Consider the following 27,043-nt stretch of genomic DNA (forward strand, 5'->3'; position numbering starts at 1 on the left):
TCCAATTCTAGATTCAGTTAAGGGATGAATACATTTTTCTTAATATTTATTCTCTCTCTCTCTCTCTCTCTCTCTCTCTCTCTCTCTCTCTCTCTCTCTATATATATATATATATATATATATATATATACACACATATATAAATATATATGTGTGTATATATATATATATATATATATATATAATTTTGAGTTTACTAAAGACACTGATGCCAGTTAAGTCAGTAGTGTTTCTTCAAGTGCTAAGAAAAGATGGAAAGGAGTGCTAAGAAAAGATGGAAAGGAGAGGTTTTTGGCCATTTTGTTTTTTTAGCTTTAAAGGGCACTACACAGAGGGTTGGAAAACCCTGGTTATAGTCACTGCCATTAACTGTGTCATGCTTGAGTGCCTCCTGGCCTCTTGTCCTTCAGTTTCACATCTGGAAAATAGGACAGGTGCACTCTATGCTAGGCAGGGCCCTTCTGGGTCTAACTTTTTGTTTTGTGGGTTTTCACTGCTGATCACTTCATCTTGCTCCTTGAGAAAAGATCACTACAACAGTCCTCCCCTGGACTGAGGCAGAGCCCTCCCTTGCTTCAAAAGAGAACACACAGCACGTGCCTGGTACTGGGGCCAGTGGTGAAAATAGACATGACCTCTGAATGGCTTAATGGTGCTCACATTCTACCTGGAATCCTGGGGAGGAGACGGGGGTGGGGGGTTGGGGGGAGGTGATGGGGGCGGGGGGAGACAGGGACAAGATGATATCTCAATTTGGAACTAACTACAATTAGCACCTCTCTTATCTCAATGTTTTCTGACTCTCTACAGCAGTGGTTCTCAACCTTCCTAATGCCACGACCCTTTAATACAGTTCCTCATGTTGTGGTGACCCCCAACCATAAAATTATTTTCGTTGCTACTTCATAACTGTAATTTTGCTACTGTTATGAATCGTAATGTAAATATCTGATATGCAGGATGTATTTTCATTGTTACAAATTGAACATAATTAAAGCATAGTGATTAATCACAAAAACAATATGTAATTATATATGTGTTTTCCGATGGTCTTAGGCGACCCCTGTGAAAGGGTCGTTTGACCCCCAACGCGACCCACAGGTTGAGAACCTCTGCTCTACAGCCACTGCCTCACTACATTCTCACTCTTTGCCAAGGATCTCTTTTGTTAAATTCAAGTAAGACCTCAGGTGATTTGCCATAAGGCATTTATATATTGTTTCCCTCCTAAGTGTAAGCTCAGTGGTCAGGGGGACAGTTATTGCCTCTTCAGCGGGACTGCTGAGACTCCCTCATCGTTGGCATTGCTCATCTGCACTGTTGGACAGCTCCCAGCAACTGGACAGGGGCTGATGAGGCAGCACAAGCAAACTTCAACCTTTTCTTCTTCATTGTTCTTCCTCGTTCCTTCCTTATTCATTCAACTGTAATGTGCTCTCCCAGGTGGCCACGCCACCCCACCCCACCCGGTTTGCATTTGTATAAGCATGTACTGTTGGCTTCTCAAAAGAGATGGGAGGGGAGAATGTAGTTCCAATTTGTGTTTTTATCTTTCACTCGCCAGCTCTTGCAACATTCAAGTACTATGGCTTTTGTAGCCCTAAGCCTGCCACAGTGCTTTATTGTTCATTAGTCCTCTGTTCTTCTAAAACATCCTGTAGGTGAGAGAATCGAGCGTTTCCCCCACTGAGGGTGGAACTATCAGAAGAGCTGAGTGAGGAGTTCAGCAAATCTTCTCTCTCACAAAATAATGATAAATTGGACAAAATCATCCAAAATAACCCTTTAGAACTCTGGAAATTGACCAAAGGCATACCACAAATTGAGAAGCATGTATTTAAAACTATGAACCGTGTAAGAACAGAGGGAGTCTATGGTGTTTCAGCCTGAAGCTGTTCCCTTGCCTTCCCCATTTTACAGAAAAGCAATTCTAACAGGTCAGGGCAGACTGTGTGTAAGGCCACCCACATGCTCAGGAAAGACCAGAGAGGGACCTAGCTCTCTATTCGTCTGTGGCTAAACATCAGCCTTCTCTGTACAAGCAAAAAGTAAAACCTTAGAAAACTTAAAACTACCTGAACTTTAGCGTGTTACCCAATCCACATGGGTAGCAGGGTTGTCATATAAGAAATACGAAGGGAAGCCCGGCTGGTGTGGCTCAGTGGTTGAGCATCGACCTAAGAACCAGGAGGTCATGGTTTGATTCCCAGTCAGGGCACATGCCCAGGTTTTGGGCTTGACCCCCAGTAGGGGGTGTGCAGGAAGTAGCCAATCAATAATTCTCTTTCATCATTGATGTTTCTATCTTTCTCTCCCTCTTCCTTCCTCTCTGAAATCATTATAAAAGAAGAAATACTAAGGGAAGTCCTTCAGGCTAAAAGAAAATGATACCAGACAGTAACTAGAATCAAATGAAGAAAGAGAGAGCACTGGGAAAGGTAATTATGTAGGTAAATACTATAAAAGATAGTATAAATATAAAAATGCATATAGGTATACTAGTATTTCTTTTATTCTTATAACTGATTAAAAAACAAATGCATAAGACAATAATTATAAATATATACTGCTGGGCTTATAACACATGGAGAGGTGATGTGCATAGCAATATTATCACAAAAGAGCAGAGAGAATAGAACAATATTGGAGCAAAGTTGCTTTATTTCACTTGTTAAGTTTATATTAATTTGTTTCAAGTTAAATACACACTGAGTTCCCTAGAGCAACCACAAAGAATATAACTAAAAAAATAGTCAAAAACTCAACAAAGGAATGAAAATGATACACTAGAAAATATTTCCTACAAAGGAAGGCAGTAAAGGAGGAACAGAGGACCAAAAAAGACCTGAGACCAAAATCACATAGCAAATAACAGACATAAATCCAACCCTTTGAATAATTACATTATCTATAAATAGATTAGACACACCAATAAAGGGAAAATATTGTCAAACTACATTAAAAGATCCAATGTATGCTATCTACAAGACACACTGTATAGATTCACAGACACAAACAGATTGGGAGTAAGAAGGACTGAAGATCTACCACCCAAACAGTAACAATAATCTGCATATAAAACATTTGGAGTCACTTTAAGAAAAAAAAAATGTTCATAGAGAAAAAAGAGACACACTTTTTAGCTATACAAGACTCAATTTATCAGGAAAATATACGTATTATAAACATAAGCACCCAACAACCGAACTCAAAACATGTAAAGCAAAACTGGACAGAATTAAGGGAGAAATAGACAATTCAATAATAACAGTTAGAAACCCAGACCAAGGCAAGGCATAAAGAGGGACTAACCATCGGGCTAAGCAGAGATGCAGAAACCCTCCTCAGCGCTGCACCTATGGGTCGCAGACAGAGTCCAGGAAGATGAGTGGTATGACCGCCATAGGAAATCCTGATAGGTGCCAGGCGGATTTTTCTGGTACCTATCTGGATTATGAGGAGTACTGAAGAGCCAACTACAGGGTCTGGCGCGAGTTCTATTCTGCTGCTTCTCAGTCCTATTACTGGAATGCTCAGAGGCATCCAAGGTGGATGGCGGCCTATCACATGAATACTATTTACCTACAAGAAATGATACATGGCAACCAGCGATGATGGCCATACCTCAGACAACCCGGAAGTATCAGCAAGTGTTACCCTTGAACAGCCATCCTCCGTGACCTATAGTAGAGTGGCCTATAGTGGCATTTTTGAGAACTTGAAAAGTCTTAAGGCTTTCTGCTGGGCTACATTTATTTTTCAAATTGTTTTGACCTACTAGGTCTATTATCTTATCTTAAGAAACTTCATGGGCCATATTCTTAAAATATTTTGGGGCAAAGGGTGCCATTTTCTATAAGCCATTCCAAAAAGAAACATTTGAAAAGACTGATATATCACTGCTTACTTAAGAACATAAAACAGTTGAGGCTTGAAAAAAAACAACAGTTAGATATTTCAATACTCCATTCTCAATCAGTTAATGTAATAAACTATATTAATATAGGACAAAACCACACGGTCACCTCAAATGACAATGAAAAAATTTGACATAATCTAACACTCTTTCAAGATAAAAAAACACACAAAACAAAAATCTCTTAACAAACCGGGAATAGAAGAAAACTTCCTCAGTTTGATAATAGGGCATCTACACAAACCCCATAGCTAACATCACACTTAATGGTCGAAGACAATGTTTCCTACTCAGATTAGGAACAAAACAAGGATGTCTGTTCTCTTTACTTTTATTCAATACTAGGGGCCTGGTGCATGAAATTCGTGCACTGGGGCGGCGGGGGAGGTGTCCCTCAGCCCAGCCTGCCCCCTCTCACATACTGGGAGCCCTCAGGAGATGTCCTACTGATGGCTTAGGCCTGCTCCCTGCTCCCCTTGGGGAGTGGCCCTAAGGTGCAGTCTGGCTTCCCTTTGTGGGAGGTGATTGGGCTGATCAGGGGAAGGTACCAGCCCCATCACCCCGTTGCTGCAGCCACTGCTAGTCACTGCAGCCACCAAGGTGTTTTCATCAACACGGACTCCAGTCCCTTCACTGTGAAAAAATGACAACTTTCTTTAGGCATTTTCAAGATGTGTCTTTCATAGAATATGACATTTCTTTCTTTATTATTATTTTTATTATCCTCACCTGAGGATATCTTTTCATTGATTTTTAGAGAATGTGGAAGAGAAAGGGAAAGACAGAGAGAAACATCAAAGTGAGAGGAACACTTTGAGGTTGCCTCCTGCATGAGCCCTGACCTGGGCCCCGGCCAGGGAGAAGCCTGAAACCTAGGTACATGCGCTTGGTCAGAATTGAACCCAGACCCTGCAGTCAGCAGGCTGAGGCATTATCCACTGAGCAAAACCAGTTAGGGCAGGATATGACATTTCTTAGCCCTCCAGCAGCGGACCTTCGTTTTCTTCTCCAGGAGTGTGGTGGTGGTAAAACCCTAGGTCACCTTCTTGGATTCTTATTACCCAATTTACTAAGAATATTACTAGTGGCATACAGGGAGTTTAGCCAATGAGCGGTCAGAAAAGGTGTTTCCTCTGTAGTTCACACCGATTCCCGGCTCTGCCCCTGCCCAGGACTAAAGCCTTGGGGCCTGGGCAGGGGACCCCCAGCTCCCTCCCATCGGCCCCTGCCCAGGCCTAAGGCCTCTGGCCGGAGCATAGACCTGGATAGAAGACGCCTAGCTCCCTCCCATCTCCAGCTCAGCCCCTGCCCAGGCCTAAGGCCTCTGGCTGAGGCGTTAGGCCTGGGCAGGGGACCCCCAGCTCCCTCTGATTGACAGCTCTGCCCCTGCCCAGGCCTAACGCCTATGGCCGAGGTATTAGGCCTAGGCAGGGGACCCCCAGCTCCTTCTGATGGCAGGCTCCACCCCAGCTCCTTTCGATCGCCGGCTCCGCCCCTGCCCAGGCCTAATGCTTTTGGCAGAGGCGTTAGGCCTGAGCAGGGGCCCACTAGGCTCTGATCGCAGGCTCAGGCCCTTCCCAGGAGCCCTCTGGCTCAGGCCCTTCCTAGGCTGCTCAGGGCCCACACATGGCCTACCTCAGAGTGATCTGGGTGCCCTATATTGTTCCCGGGACCCAGGCCACTGGGCGCCTACATATGCAAATTAACCGACATCTTTGTTGGGTTAATTTGCATACTCTCCTGATTGGCTGGTGAGCGTAGCAGAGGGATGGTCAATTTACATGTTTGTCTATTATTAGGTAAGATTATAGTGGATGTTCTAGCCATCACAATTGAAAGAAAGAAAGAAAGAAAGAAAGAAAGAAAGAAAGAAAGAAAGAAAGAAAGAAAGAAAGAAAGGAAGAAAATCTATATCTACATTGTAAAGAAAAAAATAACATCTTTATTCACGTATGATATGATCCTGCATGTAGAAAATTCTAAAGTAGCCATGCCAGAAACCCCCACATTAGAACTAATAAAAATTTTTCATTAAGTCACAGTATACAGAATTGATCTTCAAAAACTTAGTTTCTATATACTAGTATTTACAAATGCCAGCAATGAACAACCTGAAATAAAATTTAAAAAACAATTCCATTTGCATTGGCATCAAAAATACTTCAGAATAAAGTTTTAAAAAGGAGAGTAAGACTTACACACTGAAAACTATAATATCTTCCTGAAAGAAATTGAAAAAGAATTAATGGAGAGACATTCTATGTTTATGGATTGGAAGATTCATTATTATTAAGATAAAAGTCCTCCCAAAACTCATCTATAGATAAAATGCAATATATATCAAAATCCCTGCAGGCTTTTCTGCAGAAATTGAAAATTTTACTCTAAAATTTGTATAGGAATGAAAAGAACACCGAAGAGCCAAAAATAATTTTGAAAAGTACAAAATTGGAGGACTCACTCTACCTGACTTTAATATTTACTACTATAAATTCATAGAAATAGACAGTAGAATGGTGGTTACCAGTGGCTGGTACACAGATGGAATACAACTGAAGGCTCTGAAATAAATGCTTACATTTATGGTCACTTGACTTTTGACAAAGGTGATAAGGCGATTTGATGTGGATGGATACATTTTGAGCAAACTGTACACAGGCAATGAGATATTCACCCAATCCACATTCAAAAGATGAATTTAAATCCTTATGTTACTACAAAATACACAAAACATTTGATTCAAAATGGATAATAGACCTAAAAATTATAAAACTAAAGTATAAGAGCTAAAATTATAAAACTTCCAGAAAAAAAATAGCAGAAAATCTTGGTGATTTGGGGTTAGTCAAAGAGTTTTCACCAAAAGCACGATCTATAAACAAACAAAACAAAGTTAAATTAGACTTCATCAAAATTAAAACTTCCATGCTGCAAAAACACCACTAAGAAAATGAGGAGAGAGGCCACAAACTACGGGGAAATATTTGAAAATCATAAATCTATACAAAAAACTCTCAAACCTCAATGTGAAGACAACCAACCCAACTAAAAAAATCGGCAAGACTTGATTGCATTTTACTAGAGAAGCCATATGAATGGCGGATGAGCACATCAAAGTTGTTCAAAATCATTAGTCATTTTGGGAGTGCAAATTAAAACCACAATGACATACCACTTTATATCCATTAGAATGACTACTACCAAAAAGTCAGACAATAACTTCAGGCAAGGATGCAGAGAAAATGGAATTTCATACATTTCTGAATGGAATGTAAAATGGTGCATCTGCTTTGGAAAACTAAATTTTCAGTTTCTTAAAACTAAACATCTCCAAATGTCCACTGATAGATGAAAGGATAAAGAAAATCTGGTGTTTATATACCTATCTATATAAAACCCTAATATGAAAATTGACCAAATGGCAGAATGACCGGCCAAACGACCAGTCACTATGATGTGCACTGACCACCAGGAGGCAGATGCTTAATGCAGGAGCTGCCCCCAGCCCACAGGCCCAGACCGGCGGTGGGGGCTGGGGGAGAGGCTAGCGAGCAGGCAGCACCAGGCCAGTTAAGGCAGGTGTGAGCGGGGGCCCTGATCACCCCACCGGTTGCCCCACAGGTCAGCCCTGATTGCCAGCCAGGCCTAGGGACCCTACCCTTTTACCAGGCCTCTAGTAATCTAATCTAATAAAAAGAAACATGCAAATTGACTGCACCTCTGCTACACCCCAAGCCACACCCACCAGCCAATCAGAGCGACTGCATGCAAATTAACCCAACCAAGATGGTGGCCAGCAGCCACGGAGCTGGAGCAAGCAGGAGGCTTGGTTGCCCTGGCGATAGAGGGAGCCAAGCTTCCCACCTGCCCTGGCCGGCAGTAGCCTCCGCTCAAGGTAACAAAGTTTCAATTATAGCAGATAAATAAATCCCAGATACCTGCTTCCAGCCAGCCTCCACTGGGAGCTTGGTTGTTTGGGGGCCGTGGCCAGCCTGCAAACAGCCATCAGCCCCTCACCCAGGATGGCCACACCTTCATGGGGTGAGGGTCCCCGCTGCGGGGCTTGGCCAGCCTGAAAACAGCCATCAGCTACTCACCCAGACTGGCCAGGGACTCCAGCAGGACCCCCCCACCCAGAAGGGGGTGTGGCCATCCTGAAAACAGCCCTCAGCCCCTCACCCAGGCTGGCCAGGAACCCCAGCGGGACCCCTACCCTGAAGAGGCTGTGGGCAGCCTGCAAACAAATATCAGCCCCTCACCTAGGCTGGCCACACCCTCATGGGGTGAGGGTCCCTTCTGGGGGGCTTGGCTAGCTGCAAACAGCCCTCAGCACCTCACCCAGGCTGGCCAGTGGGGACCCCCATCCTGAAGGGGCTGTGGCCAGGCTGCAAACAGCCATCAGCCCCACACCCAGGCTGGCCAGGCACCCCAGCGGGGACCCCCACTCTGAAGGGGCTGTGGCAAGCCTATAAACAGCCATCAGCCCCTCACCCAGGCTGGCCAGGCACCCCAGCGGGACCCCCACCCTGATCCGGGATACCCTTCAGGGCAAACCAGCCAGACTCCACCCATGCACCAGGCCTCTATCCTATAAAATAAAAGAGTAATATACAAATTGACCCTAACAGCAGAATGACTGGGAATGACTGGTCTCTGTGACACACACTGACCACCAGGGGGCAGACACTCAATGCAGGAGCTTCCCTCTGGTGGTCAGTGCGCTCCCACAGGGGGAGCTCTGCTCAGCTATAAGCCAGGCTGCCAGTACAGTGGTGGTGGTGGGAGCCTCTCCCACCTCCTCAGCAGCACTAAGGATGTCCAACGGCAGCTTAGGTCTGCTCCCTGCTGGCAAGTGGATATCCCGCAAAGGCTCCCAGGCTGCCAAAGGGATGTCTGACTGCCAGCTTAGGCCCAATCCCCTGGGGAGTGGGCCTAAGCCAGCAGGTGGCCAACCCCCAAGGGGTCCCAGACTGTGAGAGGGCACAGGCCGGGCTGAGGGACACCCCCCACCCCCCCCCCCTGCCGAATGCACAAATTTTTGTGCACCGGGCCTCTAGTATAATAATATTCAACCTTAAAAAGGAATGAAATGCTGACACATGCTACAATATGAACCTGAAGACATTTTTGTTAAGTAAATAAGCCAGACCAAAAAAGACAAATGTTGTATGACTCCACTTATATGAGGTACTTAGAATGGTTAAATTCATAGAAATAGAAAGTAGAATGATGGTTACCAGGGGCTGGAAGGAGGGGAGGAAGGGGAGTAATTGTTATGGAATTTCATTTGAGATGATGTAAAAGTTCTGGAGATGGATAATGGCGATGGTTGCACAACAATTTAAATGCACTTAATGCGACTAAATTGTATACTAAAAATGGTTAAAATAGTAACTTTGGTTATGTATCTTTTACCACAAAAGTATTGAAAAGTTAAACACAAATTTATATATGACTCAACAACTCCACTCATAGGTATTTACCCAAGAGAAATGAAAACATATATTGAAAAACTTTTACACTAAGATCCATTGAAACATTACTGATAATAACCAAAAAATAGAAATATCCCAATTGTTCCTCAATTGATGAATTAAACAGAATGTGAAGTATGTCGGTCTCTGTCTCTATAAATAACTACATATGTATGCATATGTGTATAAATATATACATACTAGAGGCCCAGTGCACAAATTTGTGCACCAGTGGGGTCCCTCAGCCTTGCCTGTGCCCTCTTGCACATCTGGGACCCCTTAGGAGATGTTGGAGAGCCAGTTTTGGCCCAATCCCGCAGGCCAGGCTAAGGGACCCCACCAGTGCATGATCCAGGCCGGGAAGAGATGCAGGAGGTTGGCCAGCTGGGGAGGGAGTGCGGGAGGGCTCCAGGGCATGTCCGGCCTGTCTCACTCAGTCTCTATCGGCCGACCTCAGCAGCAAGCTAACCTACTGGTCAGAGCTTCTGCACCCTGGTGGTCAGTGCACATCACAGTGACTAGTCGACTGTCTGCCCCCTGGTGGTCAGTGTATGTCATAGAGAGCGGTTGAGAATCCTTAGCATATCATTAGAATATTATGCTTTAATTGGTTGAATGGCCAACCAGTCGACTGGACACTTAGCATGTTAGGCTTTTCTTATATAGGATATGTAATATATATATCCTATCTAATAATAGACAAACATGGTAATTAACCATACCTCTGACACGCTTTCCATTGGCTAATCAGGGTGATATGCAAATTAACTGCCAACCAAGATGGTGGCTGGCCACCAGGGAGTTGAAGCGAACAGGAGGCTTGCTTGCTCCAGTGATGGAGGAAGCCAAGGTTCCCTGCCTGCCGCAGCCCAGCTCTGAGCTCCAGATGCAACAATGTTGCAATTATAGAAGCTAAACAAACCCAGATACCTGCTTTCAGCCAGCCACAGCCTCAGAGCTTGAGCAGGTTCTCAGATCCAGTGACAGCTATAGAAGGCAAATAAATCCCAGAATAAAAAAAAAGAGGCTGGGAGCTTCAGTCGCCCACCAGCATGAAAACGGCCCTCAGCCCCTCACCCAGACTGGCCAGGCACCCCAGTGGGGACCCCCACCCTGAAGGGGGTGCGACCAGATGCAAACAGCCATCAGCCCCTCACCCAAGCTGGCCAGGCACCCAAGTGGGACCCCCACCCTGATCCGGATCACCCTTCAGGGCAAACCAGCTGGCCCCCACCCGTGCACCAGGCCTCTATCCTATATAGTAAAAGGGTAATATGCAAACTGACCCTAACAGCAGAAGGACTGGGTATGATTGGTCACTATGACACACACTGACCACCAGGGGGCAGACGCTCAGTGCAGAAGCTGCCCTCTGGTGTTCAGTCGCTCTCACATGGGAGGAGCTCTGCTCAGCCACAAACCAGGCTGCCAGCTGCCAGTACAGCGGTGGTAGTGGGAGCCTCTCCTGCCTCCTGAGCAGCACTAAGGATGTCTGACTGCGGCTTAGGTCTGCTCCCTGCTGGCAAGTGGGCATCCCCCGAGGGCTGCCGGGCTGCCAGAGGGATGTCTGATTGCCATCTTAGGTCCAATCCCCTGGGGAGTGGGCCTAAGCCAGCAGGTGGTCATCCCCCGAGGGGTCCCAGACTGCGAGAGGGCACAGGCAGGCTGAGGGATCCCCTACCCCCAAGTGCACAAATTTTTCTGCACCGGGCCTCTAGTGTGTGTGTGTATACACACACACACACACACACACACACACACACAATCATACATATACAAACATTTATACACATTTATGTGTATACTAGAGGCCTGATGCATGAAATTCATGCAAGAGCAGGCCTCCCTTTCCCTGGCTGCCAGCACAAGCTTCACTCCGCACTCAGGACCTGGGTTTCCCTCTGGCCACCAGCGGCCACCGGGGACCCAGCCTTCCCTTGCAGCCCTGGCTTCACCTGGAAAGTTGTCCAGTCTAATTAGCATATTACACTTTTATTATTATAGATGTACCTCTATATCTTTAGCTATACCTGGTACACATACAAGAAGAATACTCTTCAGCTATATAAAGAATCAGAATGTCATTATGAGCTATAACAGAACAGGGTTGAACCCTGGAATGTAATGCTAAGTAAAAAGGCCCAATTCAAAAAACCATATATTGCAGTGATGGTGAACCTATGACACGTGTGTCAGAGGTGACACACGAACTCATTTTTTTGGTTGATTTTTTTTTTTGTTGTTAAATGGCATTTAAATATATAAAATAAATATCAAAAATATAAGTCTTTGTTTTACTATGATTGCAAATATCAAAAAATTTCTATATGTGACACGGCACCAGAGTTAAGTTAGGGTTTTTCAAAATGCTGACACGCCGAGCTCAAAAGGTTCGCCATCACTGATATATTGTATGATTTAATTTATCAATTTAATGTATCAAGTGAGACAGAAAACAGACCATTGGTTGCCTAAGGCTGAGGGTGGCAACTGGTATAAACTGCAATGGACATAAAGAATTATTTTGGGGTGAAGAAAATGTTTAAAACTGAATTATAGTAATGGTTGTACAGTTCCATATATTTATTAAAATTCACTGTTTTGTACATTCAAAAGAATAAGTTTTATGATACATAATAAATTATAGCCAAATAAAACTGTTTAAAAATAATTTTCTCATTGTCAGGCATTTAACTCCTACTTACTTTTTAAAAATAATAGCTTTATTGAAATATAATTCAGATATCATACCATCAAAAGAGTGTAATTCAAAGGGTTAGTGGTTTTTAGTAAATTTACAGAGTTGTGTAATCATTACCTCAATCAATTTTAGAACTTTTTCATCAGCTTCCCCCTCCCCCACCAATCCCATTAGTAGTCACTCCCCTTGACTGCGATGACTACATCTTTCTATCTGTTCTGGACATTTATATAAATGGAATCATGTAATATGTGGTTATCTGTGACTGGCTTCTTTCACTTAGCATACTATTTTCAAGGTTCCTTCATGTTGTAGTGTCTATTAGTACTCTATTCCTTCTTATGAACAAATCATATTACATTGTAAGGATATAGCGCATTTTATTTATCCATTCATCAGTTGAATGTTTGGGTTGTTTCTACTTTTTGGCCATTATGAATGATGCTGATTTGAACATTTGTGTACAAGTTTTTGTATGGACATATGGGAAATTGTTGAGTGAAATTGCTGGGTCTTAAAGTAACTCTATGTTTAACCTTTTGAGACAATCCAAAGTGGCTGTGACATTTTACATTCCCATCAGCAGTATATGAAGGTTCTGATTTCTCTACATCCTGTCCCATACTTCTTATTAACAGTCTTTTTGATTAGAGCCATTCTACTGGGAATAAAGTGTTGTTAACTCTCTGTAGTGTTGATTTGCGTTTTCCCGATGGCTAATGATGTTGAACATCTTTTCATATGCTTATTGTCCATTTGTATATCTTCTTTGGAGAAGTGGCTATTCACATCCTTGGCTCATTTTCAAATTGGTCCGTTTGTCTTTTTAATGTTGAATTGTGAGAGTTCTTTAATCTAGATACAAGTCCCTTATCAGATACATGATTTGCAAATATTCTGCCCCATTATGTGGGTTTTTCCCTCCACTTTCTTGATGGTGCCCTTCACAGCAAAAAAGTTTTTAATTTTGATATACTCCAATTTATTAATTTTTTATTTTGTTGCTTTTGTTTTTTGTGTCATATTGAAGAAACCACTGCTTAAGCCAAGGTTATGAAAATTTAAGCCTACTAAAAAATACTTTCTGGGGTACCACTCCCAGGTGTTTCATTTAGTAAGTCTGTGGTGAAACTTGAGAACTTGCCAGGTGATGCTGCTGTGCTGGTCCAGGGACAAAAGCCTGTAGGAAACTTCAAAGCAGCCAGACAGAAGGAACCTGAGCCCCAGTATCCAGTCCACTTCCCTTAAAACACCCACCTACCCAATAATATTACCTTAAAGAGAAATGAAAGTTTACCCTGAACTGTAACAGCAGCTTAGCTTACATCCTAGCACACATCCCCTGGATCACAATTGTTTCAACAGGAAGAAAAGTAAAGGTATAATTCCCACCCCTCTCATTTTATGCAAATTCACACGTGAAATCTAAACCCTCTTGGCTTTAGAGATATTTGCCTACAAGAGAAGGGTAGCTTGGAACACTGTTTACAATTGAGTGCATGTCTCATGATAGTTGGTGAACACAATTCACAGAGCCCTGTTTTGGCAGCATTGTTGAGGCTGCGGGATTATAATGCAAGCAGGCGGTTCAGTTACCTCTCCCATTTAAGTCCCAGTCATAGCTGGGTAACACCAGGCTTCCAATACAAATTTACTTGAATGTCAACCATAGCAATGATTCTGAATGATGTAGAAAGCCTTTCTAAATAGCAGCAGGGAGTGGATCTGTGTCTTTTCCTTCCTCTCCTCTTAACACTCTAATACAGTGGTTCTCAACCTTCCTAATGCCACGACCCTTTAATATAGTTCCTCATGTTGTGGTGACCCCCAATGTCATTGTTACAAATTGAACATAATTAAAGCATAGTGATTAACACAAAAACAATATGTAATTATATATGTGTTTTCCAATGGTCTTAGGCGACCCCTGTGAAAGGGTCATTCGACCCCCAAAGGGGTCGCGACCCACAGGTTGAGAACCGCTGCTCTAATACAAAAGGCCCTTAGAGCACTTCAGCTCTTTCACTGAATTTCCATGAGAAGACCTTGGGTATTCATGACAACCTGAATCACCAATGGGGCTTGGATACTTGTTGGGCAAAGAGGGAGGCTAGTAGGAGATCACCTGCATGGGGAATATGTTTCAATCCTAAACTCTCTTTGGTAAAACTCTTTGCTAGTGTTTAATTAGTTTCTAAAAACACTCACAATATTAAAGGAAGGTGGGAGGTGGGATTGGGAGGTCGTAGAGTAGAAACTGAGAAAGGGAAGGAATGCACATACCTTACAAACTGGCTGAATAAGGCTGTTGTGTTCCTGATGATACGAGCAGCCTGGGACTCCTCGCGCTGGCATCTCTGCAGTGTTAATCCGTCATCCATGTGGCCTTCCTGGTGGAGGATAACCTGCAGAGCAAAGCACACCAGGTCCAGGTTACACACTCTCCACAGCTGGGCAGTCCAACATTTCTTGCAGCGTTTCCCTCCACCCTTGTCCTCTTTTTCCCCAACCAAGTTCCCTCAGGTCCATTTTGAAAATGGGACATTAACAAAGTTATTTTGCCCTAGTACTGACAAGAATCGTCCTTGAGGCATGATTCCTTGATGAAAATAAAATTTTATGTGTCACTGTGGTATGAATTATAATAAATTCCTTAGGCCTAGATGGCAAATTTGAAAGGATGAAAAAATATTTTATATATTTCTCTTAAAGTGAACACAAAACCTTACTCTTGGCCACTGAAAGTCATTTTTTAGAGACTTAACCTTCAGAGATAAATTGAGAAAGAAGAAAGACACATTAAAGAAAATCCCTCTGCTAGGATCAGGTTTGCATTTCTCTCCTGAAGGAGAGAGGGGCTGGTAGGGTTGGCTCACTGTTGAACTGGGGAAGTAGCTCAAGGTGGTATCTGCTTCTCAGGGAGGCTTGAGAGACCCGACAGCATAGGCTCTGGTATCAGCAACCCGAGTTCTAGTTCTGCTACTCAATCCTTAGCTGTGCGACCTTAGACAAGTTCCTTAACCATTTTCTGCTTCAACTCTACCATCTGCAAATGGACATATCTTAAAGGGGTGTTTGGAAGATTAGATGATTTACATGTAAATCATTTAGTATGTTTCCTAGACTATGAGGTACTCAATGAATGTTTGTTATAAGGGGCAGTATGGTACTGATCTCAGATTGGTTATCTGGAAGCTAAGCATAATTATTGATCACGAATGACACCATGGCAATTTTTGGGTAAGGGTAGCAGCTTTTGGTATGGAGGTCAGTAGTTTTTTTTTTTCCCCCTAAAAGGGTCAAATATGTGCAGATATTAACTGGGATGGTTTGATTCTAGTTAAAATCAGGATCAAATCTTGATTCAAGGTTCAAGTTCCTGGCATAGTTTCCTCTTGAATAAGTGAAGGGAGACCATTTGTAGGTCTTGCATGATTTGGAGTGGATAGACTTGTCAGTCTATATGTCAAATAAAAAACACACATATGGCGTTAGAAAATACCTTTAGAATAATGATTTTGGGTCTTTCTCATTCTTAGCACAAAGAAACAACTTATTTTCCTTCCATGTGAAAATCTCTTTCTTATGTTTTTTCTTCTGAAACTATGTCCTGATAGAATGAATTCACACAGGAAGTAGAATACTGGCTTGCAAGAGTTCATGATTTCTTTGTGTAAAAATGCTTCACATTCCATCTACATATTATAGCTTCAGCATCAGTAAAGGATGCCCCTTTGGAGTCACCATTTCAAAACATTACTTTGCCACAACTTCCCAGCAACTGGTTAACATCGCTGCATTTGGATTTGACAAAGCATTGCCACTATGTTTACTCTGGCCTCATTCCCAGCTTTCTGGTCCCTACAGACCCAAATCCTTAGGTTTTGCTTGTTCACATAACACATTCCAGCTGACCAGCCAAATAAGAAAGTAATGAGAAATGGGGAGATACAGCTGTTAGCATATTGTTGTTATGTCCCCACAGATCTCTGCAGCCTTGTTCCTAAGGTCCTTTTTTTTCCCTTTTGGGGGAATTCCATAGCCCAATAGCAGAGAGCCAAAGCATGAGATATGAATGGGAGAGAGGACATTTCCTTTAAGGTCAGTTACCATTCATGAGGCTTTCCACTGTGTCTGTTCTCCATTGGTTTTCCAAGGTTCCTGTTTTGTGTCATAAAATGCTGAACCCAGAGATGGACATTCCTTGTATTTTTAGAGGGAAATGCCACCTATTCCTCATGGAATGTCAAGGGCTGAGCATTACAACACCATTTAGAAAGCGCTTCAGAAAGGACCTGCCAAAGTCCCCTGCACATTTCAGCAGCTAAGTGGATCTAGGGACTATGGTTCTGGGAGAGAAAGGCAGGGTCAGGCACAGTAATTCCACACCACAATCTGGGGCCTCTCCTAGTTGACAGGGTCCTTTGAGTATGTCACCTCCCAGGCAGAGTTACAGCCAAGACCCACATAGTCCAATCTCTTTAAATGTCACTATTATCTTAGTAGGTATGAAAAATTGTGGCGGCTCTAGGTGATATTATCATACACTGTAGAGGATTTAGTTTTCTGTTAGGTTAGTAGGGTAGATGATGGATTTTTGGCATTTACTTTAAATGTGCCCTTATTTCTAGGGTATAGTCTTTGTTCCCAGAATAGAGCCCTTTGGGGATTTAATTGAAATTTTAAGGGTATTTTCAAGGGTCATTCCAACTTGAGGGACCCTGAACCCCAACTTCTGTCTCCCTAGTACTGTCATACTGTCCACATCACTGCTTTGCTCTTCTCCCTTACAGCTGCCACTGTCTGTCTGCTGTCTCAGCTTCACAGTCCATCCACAGGCATCTCAAGATCCCAGAGGAAATTGCAGGTAGGATTTCAGGTTCACGTTTCTACAGTTCCCTCCATTCTGCAATCTTGGCCCCTCAAGTCACAGAAACCTTGGCTGACCTGGTCCCTAACCTGTCTCTCCAGCCCAATGATGCTAGCACACACCCCATTCTTTGGTGCTGCAACTCAGCAAATACACCAGGGGAAGTGGTGACAAAGGTGAGGCTCACCTTAATGCACTTACACTCTATTTGGGATCTTTAGTGCTCATGTCCTGGGTGCTCTGGTAGTTGAAACATTCAGATGGTTCACTTGATTTTGGTTGTGTTTTATCCAGCCTTTATAATTGTTTGCAGAGGAAGGGCTGGGCTCATACAAGCTATTGTGTGGCCTCTTATTTATTCTCTTTTCTATCTCCTCTTCATCATATTATTTTCTCTTTTCTGGATATTTTCCTGGTATGTTTTATTTTATGCAAAAGTAAGCTATTACCTTATGGTTTGCTCCCAACTTCCTCTCTCTTATCATCATCAGCATTCTGGGAAACTAAACTTTTCATTATCTCTACACTGGACTGGGATACCTGAACTAACCTATATAATACCAGAACCTCATCTAGGACTCCTTGACTAACCAATCCCATGTTTTGTGAGGGTTTTCCAAGAAAAAAATAGCATCATGCCCTTGACATTTATTTTCTGGTTCCCATCAAAAGAAACTCTCTTATGGCAATTGACTTCCTGGTAAAAAAAAAGAAAAAAGAAAGAAAGAAAAAAGATGCTGTGTGTGTCCAAGCCAGTTTCCCATGATAATAGTCATGATGGACCACTCAGATCAGGATGCATTCTCTGTGGAGACAACAATATCCCACAATATCTCGCCTCTCTGCATATTGGTTCCTGTGAGCTTATTACCATGCATCTGCCTTTTCTCTGTAGAGATTCTATTTAGTCTCTATATTACAAAAACTGCACAATAACTCAATGATCCACTTAAATGGAGGGAGCAATGATGTGGTTAATCCCCAAACACTGTACCACCAAAAGCCATTTGGTGCAGGTTTTAGAGTCCATTGGACAAGTTCTACCGCTCCTCACATAAGTGCCTGCTGTCTAACTTTCTTTTTGCACTGAAGAAATTAGCCTGTACAATCAGTCACAGAAAGCAACTAAACATACATCATGTTCACCTAATTCTCACAATTACTTCTCTTGCCCAGTAGCTTCCATCTCATAGAAGTGTAAAACAATTCTAAACAGCCTTTCTGACTCCTCACCTTTCTTTTCAGGGGTCCAAGGCGGGATGTCTTGGCATCTTGTGCTTTGTAGGTCACCCACAGACCACTGGCTACGTGCTGGACAAAGCAGACAGAATCTCCATACTTGATTTCTGGAACTCCCATGCCTTCTATATCTCTTTTGTGACTGGAATCTAATTTCTCCTTGATTTCCTATTTCACAGAAAATGAAAAGAAACAAACACAGGCATGTCTGATTAAACAGAAACACAACACAGAAAACAAATCACCCATGCTGAATTTGTAAGCCAGAGAACTGATTACCAAAATAATCATGATGCTTCTGTCCAAGCCAGGATTTTAGCAGCGCCTGCTTCCCTTATCTGCTGTTAATTGTAAAATCAATGGTTTCAAGTTTTGGCCTCTTTAGTGACTATTTAATTTAAGTCCATGGGAAAAGGAGACGGCTGGTCGGTCTCCCTTTGGTTCTGATTTTATATAATTCTTCATTATATTTTCTACTTTTATAGTCCTAACTTATCTTGATAATTAACTATTTTCTGGTCAATTAACTTCCTTTCATCAAGTTTTATATCTTCCATAATTTTAATGGCTATCATATATAAATGCTTCAGGGACTTTAAAAATATCATTATAGAAGTCAGAAGAGAAAGCAGACTTCTCAAGCATGTGGGGCTACTGGGCACAATTGTCATGCCTGTCACTTATGGCCTTCTCAGTTGTGTGCTGGAGTCATGGTTTCATTCTTCCATAGACACTGTTTCACTAAACTTATGAAAAAAGGAGTTAGCATGCACAAGGGGTCCCCTTGGTGACAACCTGAGGTGCCTGTCACAGAATGAGTCTGGAAGTAGACCCATCTATGGTCACTCTGTCCCCCCTTCATCAATCAGAGCCTGTGTGGTTCTACTCTACTTCTGTATTAAAGTACTTATTTGTAAAAGCCATGTGCTTAGGAAGTATTTGGATTTTTTTCCTACAGAAAAAAATGTTGTGTGCTATTCCCTCTGCTTATGACAACTCAATTCTCATTTTTAGTGATAGAACAAGAGTAATATATATATTGAGCTCTTACCATGGGCAAGGCAGTGTTCCAAAATCTTTACATATATTAACTCTTCATAGCAGCCTCTGTTGTGGCTACAGATATTATCCCATTTTTACAGAGGAGAAAATAAAGGCAAATACTTTGCCCAAGGTCACTCAATAAGTAGTGAAAGGACCAAGATTTAAACCAGGAAGTCCAACTCCAGAGACTTGCTCTTTCCCACTGCTCTAAACTCCTACTCACCCTTCAATACCCTGCTCAGATGCCACCTTCTCTGTAAAGGCAGAGTTAATTCCTCTACTGAGCAATTAGCAACTCTAATTGTAAATGTGCTTGTTTAGATGACACTTTCCATTTGCTAGGCTATAAAAGAATCAAGGGCATGGGCCAGATTTAAATTAATTTTAGATTGCTAGTCCAGAGAATCCAGCACCTATCAATTACTTAATAAACATATACTGAGAGAATATATATCTGAGTAATTTCTTCATATATATATATATATATATATATATATATATATATATATATATTTAAAATTTATCTTTATTGTTTAAAGTATTATAGATGTCCCCTTTTCCCCCCATTGACCTCCCTTCTCCCTGCTCCTGTCCCCTCCCCAGGCCTTCACACTACTATTGCCTGTGTTCAGCGTTATGCATATATGCATATAAGTTCTCTGGATGATCTCTTCTTTCCCACACCCCCTAATATATTTTTCATTTCTGCCCTTATTTCTTTTCCTTCAAACCTTCATAAAAGTAAAATTAGTTATTTTTAACATATTTATAGGATCATTTTGAGCAATGTTAACACTTCACAAGAAATTCTTATTTTAAATGTATGTGGAAACATTGGCTGGATTGTTAAATATGACCTCTTTCTCAACACAAAGATTTCCAAAGAAACTTATTTTGATTTTATTCCTGCTTTCCAATAAAAAAGCTAATGGGAAAATAGAATTTGATATATTAGGATTTCTTTATAGGCAAGTGGTTAAGAGTACATTTATTCTAAATAAAAATAACAAAACAGTGAATACTTGAGTTCCACTTCAGAAATACCCATAATTCTGAAGCTACTCAGGCCAGTGAAAGATTTAAGTATGTCAAGTTTTCATCTCCAGCATGTTCTGTAACCATAGGCAGTGCAGCAAAATAAAAATAATGCATACCACAACAGGTAAATGTAAATTGTTACACTGATCTCGAAGAGCTCACTGTTAAAACAGTAGATGCTCCCAAACTGTCCAGGATGATGGACTTTTCATTTCTATTTCACTTTTCATTTATTTAAATATGATTTTGCCAAACAAAAAAAAAATCTAGGATTTTTTTCTAGAGTCTCTGAAATAAATGGATCATTATTATATAGAGAATGGAGTGTCTCACTGTGTCTTTGCTTTTACAAAATAGCATTAACTCCCCAAATTTTATGACAGTCACTGCAGCGGCTGCTTCTAATTTAAAAGAACAGGAGCAACAACAACAAAATCTAACACATACAGATAAACCAACAATAAAGCCTACTCAACCCAAACCTAAACAATAGTGACATATCATTAAGGAAAGGGAGTAGTCCACAATAGAGAGAAGCCTGGTTTGGTGGACAGCAGGCTGGGCATCTTCTTCTGACTGGAGCACGAAATAATGCTCCCCTTTCTGTTATCACTTGAATATGCCCCAGATGTACTCTTCTCCTGGAAATGGAACTTTCCCAAAGGAGAGGGCTAATCCAATCACTCTCTTTCAATAACTGCCTAGTGCCTACAGAATTCTCATTTTTACTTTATATACCATATGCTTTAATTGAATTGGTCTATGGTGCTTTGATAAGTGAAGTGTTCCATTCCACTGGATCTTTATTGACATGACTAGAGGCCTGGTGCACAAAAATTTGTGCACTCAGGGGGGTCCCTCAGTTCGGACTGTGCCCTCTCGCAGTCTGGGACCTCTCAGGGGATGACCACCTGCTGGCTTCGGCCTGCTCTCTGGGGGATTGGGCCTAAGCTGGCAGTCAGACATCCCTCTGGCAGCCTGAGAGCCCTTGGAGGATGTCCACTTGCCAGCAGGGAGCAGGCCTAAGCTGCAGTCAGACATCCTTAGTCCTGCTGAGGAGGCGGGAGAGGCTCCCGCCACCACTGCTGTTCTCGCAGCCATCAGCCTGGCTTGTGGCTGAGCAGAGCTCCCCCTGTGGGAGCACACTGACCACCAAGGGGCAGCTCCTGCATTGAACATCTGCCCCCTGGTGGTCAGTGTGTGTCACAGAGACCAGTCATTCCCAGTTGTTCTGCTGTTAGGGTCAATTTGCATATTACCCTTTTATTATATAGGATAGAGGCCTGGTGCACAGGTGGGGGCCAGCTGGTTTGCCCTGAAGGGTGTCCTGGATCAGGGTAGGGGCCCACTAGGGTGCCTGGCCAGCCTGGGTGAAGGGCTGATGACTGTTTGCAGGTTGGCTACAGCATCTTCAGGGTAGGGGATCCCTACTGGGGTGCCTGGCCAGCCTGGGTGAGGGGCTGAGGGCCATTTTCATGCTGGCCACACCCCGTTCAGGGTGGGAGTCCCCACTGGGGTGCCTGGCCAGCATAGGTGAGGGGCTGATGGCTGTTTGCAGGCTGGACAAGCCTCCAGTGGGGACCCTCACCCCATGGGGGCGTGGCCAGCCTGGGTGATGGGCTAAGGTCTGTTTGCAGGCTGGCCACTCTCCCAGTGGGGACCCTCACCCCATGGGGGTGTGCCCAGCCTGGGTGAGGGGCTGAGGGCTGTTTTCAGGCTTCCCACATCCCCTTCAGGGTGGGGTTGTTCTGCTGGGGTTCCTGGACAGCCTGCATGAGTGGCTGGTGGCTGTTTTCAGGCTGGCCATGCCCCCTGGCAACCCAAGCTCCCAGCCTCTCGTTTCTTTCTTTTTTTTTTTTTTCCCCCAGTGGGCAGCTGGAAGCAGGTATTTGGGATTTATTTATCTTCTGTAATTGAAACTTTGTAGCCTTTAGCAGAGTCCAGGGCTGGCCAGGGGAGGTGGGAAGCTTGGCTTCCTCTATCACCGGGGGGCAACCCAAGCCTCCTGCTCACTCCAGCTCCGTGGCTGCCGCCACCTTAGTTGGGTTAATTTGCATACTCACTCCTGATTGGCTGGTGGTTGTGGCTTGAGCGTAGCGGAGGGACAGTTAATTTGCATGTTTCTCTTTTCTTATATAGAACTAGAGGCCCGGTGCACAAAAATTTGTGCACTTGGGGGGAGGGTCCCTCAGCCCCTGCCAATGCCCTCTTGCAGTCTGGGACCCCTCGGAGGATGTCCACCTGCTGGCTTAGGCCCACTCCCTGGGGGATCGGGCCCAAGTTGGTAGTCAGACATCCCTCTGGCAGCCTGGCAGCCCTCGGGGGATGTCCACTTACAAGCAGAGAGCAGACCTAAACTGCAGTCAGACATCCTTAGTGCTGCTGAGGAAGCAGGAGAGGCTCCCACCACCACCGCTGTGCTGGCAGCCATCAGCCTGGCTTGTGGCTGAGCAGAGCTCCCCCTGTGGGAGTGCACTGACCACCAGGGAACAGCTCCTGCATTGAGCATCTGCAGTGTGTAATAGTGACCATTCCCAGTCGTTATGCTGTTAGGGTCAATTTGCATATTACCCTTTTATTATATAGGATAGAGGCATGGTGCATGGGTGGGGGCTGGCTGGTTTGCCCTGAAGGGTGTCCCGGATCAGGCTGGGGGTCCTGCTGGGGTGCCTGGCCAGCTTGGGTGAGGGGCTGATGGCTGTTTGCAGCTGGTCACACCCTCTTCAGGGTAGGGGTCCCCACTAGGGTGCCTGGCCAGTCTGGGTGAGGGGCTGAGGGCCATTTTCAGGCTGGCCAAGCCCCTCCAGTGATGGAAGCTCCCAGCCTCTGCTTTTTTTCTTTTTCTTTTTTATTCTGGTATTTATTTACCTTCTATAATTGAAACTTTGTTGCTTTGAGTGGAGCTCAGAGCTTGCCAGGGCGGGTGGAAGGGAAGCCTCCTGCTTGCTGCAGCTCCGTGGCCACAGTCGGCTGAAAGCAGGTATCTGGGGTTTATTTACCTTCTATAATTGAAACTCTGTTGCTTTGAGTGGAGCTCAGAGCTGCCATGGCAGCTTAGCTTCCTCCATCATTGGGGCAAACCAAGCCTCCTGCTTGCTCCAGCTTCGTGGCTGCTGGCCGCCATCTTGGTTGGGTTAATTTGCATATAGTCACTCTGATTGGCTGGTGGGCATGTCTTAAGGTGTAGTGAAGGTACGGCCAATTTGCATGTTTGTCTTTTATTAGTGTAGATAATTTCTGTTTGGAACTCCCATGCCTCCCTTCTGCATCTTCACATCTTATCCTTCAAGCCTTTCCTAGATCCTTTAGATTTTCTTTGATCTTATGGCACCTGTCTTGGGGCTCTTTAACATCTTCTGCAATATGAACCCTTTGCTGGTACACTTCCTGTTCCCTGCCACGTTGAAAACTCACCAAGGGCAAGACTGGGATTTGCTTGTCTTTGTTTTTCACACAATACTCTGCTTAAAATAGGTTGCAAATAATTTGTTTTTGTTTTCTTGGTCTATGGGCATCAATTTGTCTATCTGTTTATCTGCACAATCTTTCCTGTGTTAGATTCCAAGAAGGAACAGGTTACTTATTCTAATGTGTGTTGAAGGATAAGAATAATCATTATCCCTACTTTCATTGAGAGCTTACTAAGGAAATGCTTATGACCACATTATGATTATCACATAAGTATTTGGTTTAGATGACTAGGTTGCTGCTCTCCAGATTGATTTAAGCTTTCTAGGATACGAAAAAGACCTGGAGTGAGTGTTTGTCTGGTGCCTACTTTGAATAAAGTATTTTTCTAAGCATTTCACAGTGACATCATCATCAAGTGAATTTACCAAGGACCCACAAAGTAGTATTTATTATATATGACACTTTAAGAACACTTTTACTAAACCTTTCAATGGCCCTGTTGTTTTTATGTCTCCCACTTTATAGATGATGAAACTGAGGGTTGCAGAGTTTGAACAAGTTGCTGGTAAGTAGTCAAACAGAATTCAAAAGCAAGTGTAAATCCAAAGCCCATTTGTCAGTTGAGCATACTTTTTTGAATGATTACCATTATCATAGATACATATCAATTATATTAATGTTTTAGTTGTTTGAAGGTTATGATAAAGAATAAGTTGAAAATATATGCTATTATTTTATGAAAAATGGCTTTGGGTTTGTATAAACTTTAGGAGTTGTATATACAAATTTATAATGACAACTAGAGGTTCAGCACATGAATTCATGCATGGGTGGGGTCCAGCTGGCCTGCCCCAATAGAGGCCAACTGGGGCTAGGCTGGCCAGGGAGAGGGAACACGGAAGGTTGGCCAGCTGGCCCCGCCCCCGATCAGGCTGGTTGGCCAGCCGCAGTGCACTTGATAGTGACTGGTTGTTCTGGTCACTTGGCTTTTATATATGACTTTTACTAGTATATATATATATTTTTTACCTAATAATAGACAAACATGTAAATTGACCGTATCTTCACTACGCTAACCAGCCAATCAGGAGAGTATGCAAATTAACCCAACAAAGATGGCGGTTAATTTGCATACATAGGCTCCAAGCAGCAAAGCGAAGCCTGACGACCCTGGGGCTGGCAGAGCGAAGCCTGACGGCCCCAGGGCTGGAGCAGCAAAGCCTGATGGCTCCAGGGCTGGCTCCGGCCAGAGCCTGGCCAGAGTGAAGGCCTGGGTCCCAGGTGCCAGAGGCAAACCGGTGCCAGCAGCCAAGAGAAGGGAAGGCCTATTGCACGAATCTCTTCGTGCAACAGGCCTCTAATATACATATATATATATAGATAGATAGATAGATAGATAGATAGATAGATAGATATAGATAGATAGATAGATAGATAAGGTGATATGGTTTATATTCAAGGTCTAATAGGTGGTTGGAAGAAAGAAAACTCAGGCTGCCTAAGCAGTTATAGATGATTTTATTCAAGATTGACACTTTATGTGATGTGAGCTCAGCCAGGAGAGAGGAGAGAAGGGATATGGAAGGATATGGCATTCTATGAAGATGGAGAATAACATAGTGAGTAAGAAGAAGGTGGGAATCTTGAAAGAGACCTGAACAAGGACTATGAACTTTATACTATAGGTTCATGTTTCTCAATGTCAACAAAGTTTCTGTGGGAAAAGAGGACACTGGACAAATAAGATATATTCTTTTAGAAGTCAAAGGGAACATTAGGATAGTATAATATGGAGTCTTATGAGTCCTACAGTAAAAAGCAAACAACAACAAAAAGATCCAAAAAAACCCTGCTGAAGTCTATTTAAGGTAGCATTAAATTTTATTGTCATAGAATTATTGCTTGGAATACCTTTCTGGAAGAGCCAGTGTAGGTAATAAAATTTACTGAGGATTTTAAGCAGGGGGATAACACAAGGGTTGCATCTTAGAATAACTGTTCCAGCAGCTGTGTAAATGATGGATTGAAGAAGAACAAGGCTAGAGGTGAGTGAGTTGCCAGCTATGGCGTTAGGATAGAGCATGAGATCTTGAACAGAGAAAATCCTAATTCATCTGTATTAATTAGGGTAAAATTTGTTGTTATTTGACACAGTTAAGCCATTTGCATCCACAGAGGGCAACAGAGTTCCTTTCCAACAGTCTAAGCCAGGGGTCCTCAAACTACAGCCCGCGGGCCACATGCAAATACAAATATTGTATTTGTTCCCGTTTTGTTTTTTTACTTCAAAATAAGATATGTGCAGTGTGCCTAGGAATTTGTTCATAGTTTTTTTTTTTAAACTATAGTCCGGCCCTCCAACGGTCTAAGGGACAGTGAACTGGCCCCCTGTTTAAAAAGTTTGAGGACCCCTGGTCTAAGTACTCAAAATGTTTCAGAATAAGAGTAGATATGGGAAGATGGGGCCTATTCATGGGTGCTGGAGTAAGCCATCAAGAAAGCCTTGATTAGCCCATTCTTTAAAGATGTCTCTGGAGATACTTGAGAAATCACCTTTGGATTCATTTCTCCACCAGTACAGTCCTTTTCTGAATTTCTGATGTTCAAATGAACTTAAAAAGACACTACTAGAGTCTGGCTGGCTTCAGAGCCTCTGCTGGTTGGCTGACAAGGGAGGGCCTCTGCATGCAGAAGGAGTGGATGTGTCTGCCTCGTTCGTGAAGGTGCAATGAGTGGAAGTCATTGTGTTGAGCTCCTTCCTCCATCCTTGCAAATCAATCCCTCCTGTCCCTGTCAGGTAGGCAGCACTATTGATATTTCATGCACAAGGAGGCCAACTCCCAGGTCATCTTCCTGGCCTCGTCGAATCCTCACAACAATCCTCCAAGGCACAGTTCTTCACCCCCATTTTTTTCAGGGAGGAACATGAAGGCTGAACAGCAAATGGCAGAACCAAAATTCAAGGCCAGGTTTCTCCCACCTCAAAGCCCATGGTTTTCCTGCTTATTTGGTCCACTTTGAACAGTAAAAACTGGGGAAAGCATCAGTTTAAAATAAAAAAAAATCTTTGTAGATTTATTTACCATAAACATCAGGCAGTGGTGCTGTCTCTAGAGGTTTGGATCTTAAGGTAAATTTTCTCCTCTCCTCCTCCCTCGTTTGTTCCATACACTCTCTTCCCCCAGCTGACAGGGTGGTGAGGAAATGGACCATGCCAGGAACCTGGCACAAGGGCACTACTTCAGCATGAACCTTTCCATTGAGGGAGGGACCATGAGGCCAGCTGCCATTTGTTTTGGGCCACAGAGGTTAAAGGGCACCTGAGGGTCCAGTATGCAGGGATGCTTTGC

General features: G+C 43.3%; 1 protein-coding gene across 1 annotated transcript in view; it reads right to left on the reverse strand.

Annotated features, from left to right (window-relative positions):
- The window catches only part of RYR3 (ryanodine receptor 3), a 370,839-nt gene that overhangs the window by 259,639 nt on the left and 84,157 nt on the right, over positions 1 to 27,043 (reverse strand). The window contains exons 11-12 of the mRNA XM_036346438.1: positions 18,195 to 18,368; positions 14,375 to 14,496 (exon numbers count right to left, since the gene is read on the reverse strand). Of these exons, the coding sequence (XP_036202331.1) occupies positions 14,375 to 14,496; positions 18,195 to 18,368 (296 nt within the window). The remainder of the gene's footprint in view (positions 1 to 14,374; positions 14,497 to 18,194; positions 18,369 to 27,043) is intronic.

The sequence above is a fragment of the Myotis myotis genome, unplaced genomic scaffold (genome assembly GCF_014108235.1).
Source record: "Myotis myotis isolate mMyoMyo1 unplaced genomic scaffold, mMyoMyo1.p scaffold_m19_p_1, whole genome shotgun sequence".
In the NCBI taxonomy this organism is placed as follows: domain Eukaryota; kingdom Metazoa; phylum Chordata; class Mammalia; order Chiroptera; family Vespertilionidae; genus Myotis; species Myotis myotis.